Source organism: Nanorana parkeri, unplaced genomic scaffold, assembly GCF_000935625.1.
Source record: "Nanorana parkeri isolate BGI_ZX_2015 unplaced genomic scaffold, ASM93562v1 scaffold141, whole genome shotgun sequence".
In the NCBI taxonomy this organism is placed as follows: Eukaryota; Metazoa; Chordata; class Amphibia; order Anura; family Dicroglossidae; genus Nanorana; species Nanorana parkeri.
The window spans coordinates 547,998-549,986 of NW_017306409.1; the positions used below are offsets into that span (position 1 = coordinate 547,998).

At 35.4% G+C, this 1,989-nt stretch overlaps 1 protein-coding gene across 1 annotated transcript in view; it reads right to left on the bottom strand.

Moving 5' to 3' along the window:
• Positions 1 to 1,989, bottom strand: part of SLA2 (Src like adaptor 2) — a 25,225-nt gene that overhangs the window by 6,561 nt on the left and 16,675 nt on the right. Inside the window, exon 5 of the mRNA XM_018554094.1 lies at positions 1,063 to 1,166. Within this exon, the coding sequence (XP_018409596.1) occupies positions 1,063 to 1,166 (104 nt within the window). The remainder of the gene's footprint in view (positions 1 to 1,062; positions 1,167 to 1,989) is intronic.

Sequence of the window (1,989 nt, forward strand, 5' to 3'; positions counted from 1 at the left end):
TTTCGTTTATTTATTTATTTGGGTTTTTTTTTTAAACAAAACAAACACTACACAGTTATCACTCTCTTCAACTAAGACACATTGGTTCATGAAACTCTTCCTTAAAACCTTGGTCTGACATTCTATACCACTGTGTGGGTGTGAGGGGTCTCAAGCTTCAACTCATTCTATTAAAAGTTAACACATTTTAAAGAACGTACTTTTCTTTTTATAACAGAGCAGAAAAAGTGCAGCTGACTAGGAGCGTGCAGCTGTAGAAGCAAAACTTGTTAGCACCGCACCAAGAAGCTGCTCACTTTTCAAAAATAGACACTTAAAGAAGTATATGTAAACCCCATCAATAAAATTCTCTAATTTGATCTTGAGGACTAGTAAGCTGCAATCTATTAAATTTTTGTTTTTTTTCTGGTTTAGAAACGTGTTAAGTGAGGCATAGTAAGTATTTTGTTATAGGGATGTTCAGATACCGGTGGCGATACTTTGCATTTTCATGAGAACTACCAGGGTGCTACAGAGTAATATATATACAGTATGTAGACCCTTTGGGTTGTCCTTATAGTATATGTAAAGCCATGAACAAAAATGAAACATATTGCAGTGTTCCAGTCCTTAGATGTGGTGGCTGCATTGGTTTTCATATTTATGGCTAAGTACACTTTCTGCAAAAAAATTCATTAAAAATACATTCAAATGTATATGACACCATAGGATCTCTGGGTACCTCAAAGACCCCAAAATTGTTGTGAGCTGCTGTATAAGCATGAAAATATTGATATATTTTTGAAAACACCAGAATTAACTTATGTGGGCTTTATGGTGTTTGGAGTTTCCTCTGTCATAACAAAATACTAATAAATGTGCCCAAGGTGAGGGATTGCCCCGCACCCATTACTGTACCCAGTTTTGTGAACTACATGCAGAACAATTTATAATAAACACCAAGTAATTATCACCATGTACAGAAATAGGCATTTATGAGATCTATGTTAAATATGATTATATTTGGCATGTTAAAAAATGTTTAAGAGGAAGAACAAAGTGTTATATTTATTTAGGATTTACCTCTTCTAGTTTCACTTTCACGAATCAAGAAGGAACCAGTTCGGTTGCTGCTCATCAACAGCAACTCTTCTGCTTTTTCCCGATTGATACCTTTGAACAGCCACCTTAAATAATAAGGAATTTGTGGTTAGGCATTACTCTGTTCCTTACATTCCGTATGTTTTCAATATATTTGCACAAAACAAATGTGGATGTGTTATTATTCTATTCCCCTTTTTGACAGTCACGCTTAAAGAGAATTCAATGTTGTTTCAATGTTTTTATGAATAGATATAAAATACATCAGCTATGAAAAGAATCATATAAGTGTACTTTAGAGACCTAGTTTTTATGTATAGTTTTCCATCATATATGTACATGGGGGCAGCCAAATTTGGTTATTGCTTATGTGGACTCTGCTTCCTACTTTGCACGCTACACAACGATTGTGCTTCATTGTTCCTTCTCACACCGCAAGTCTATGAGTTGGCTGACTCGTAGTGAACAGTTTATTTCCCTATGTGACTGATATTTCCAATGTTGTAAAGGAGGGAAACCAAGTGAGCAAACAAAGAGCTCTCTTTGGTGATTAATCTCTGTATTTAATACATGGAAGACCAAGCTTCTAAAAATGGTAGATAAAGTCGAAGTGTCCAGGAGGAGTGAGGTGGATGGGCATGGGCATGTCTCATTTCTACTGTCTTCTAGGAACTTTGCCTAATGTTTAAGGTAGGGTTTAGTTACACTTCAAGCCTTGTATTGGTCTGAGCATGTGTTTATATGTGAATGTGATTATTTGGAACATTAGACTGTAAGCTCTGCTGGAACTGAATTGATTGATTTATTAGACAGGTACATATACAAACACATAGGCGTGCGCAGCCTATTGCATCAGGGTGTGCACACAAAACTACAAACACACATATACAGTATATATATATATATATA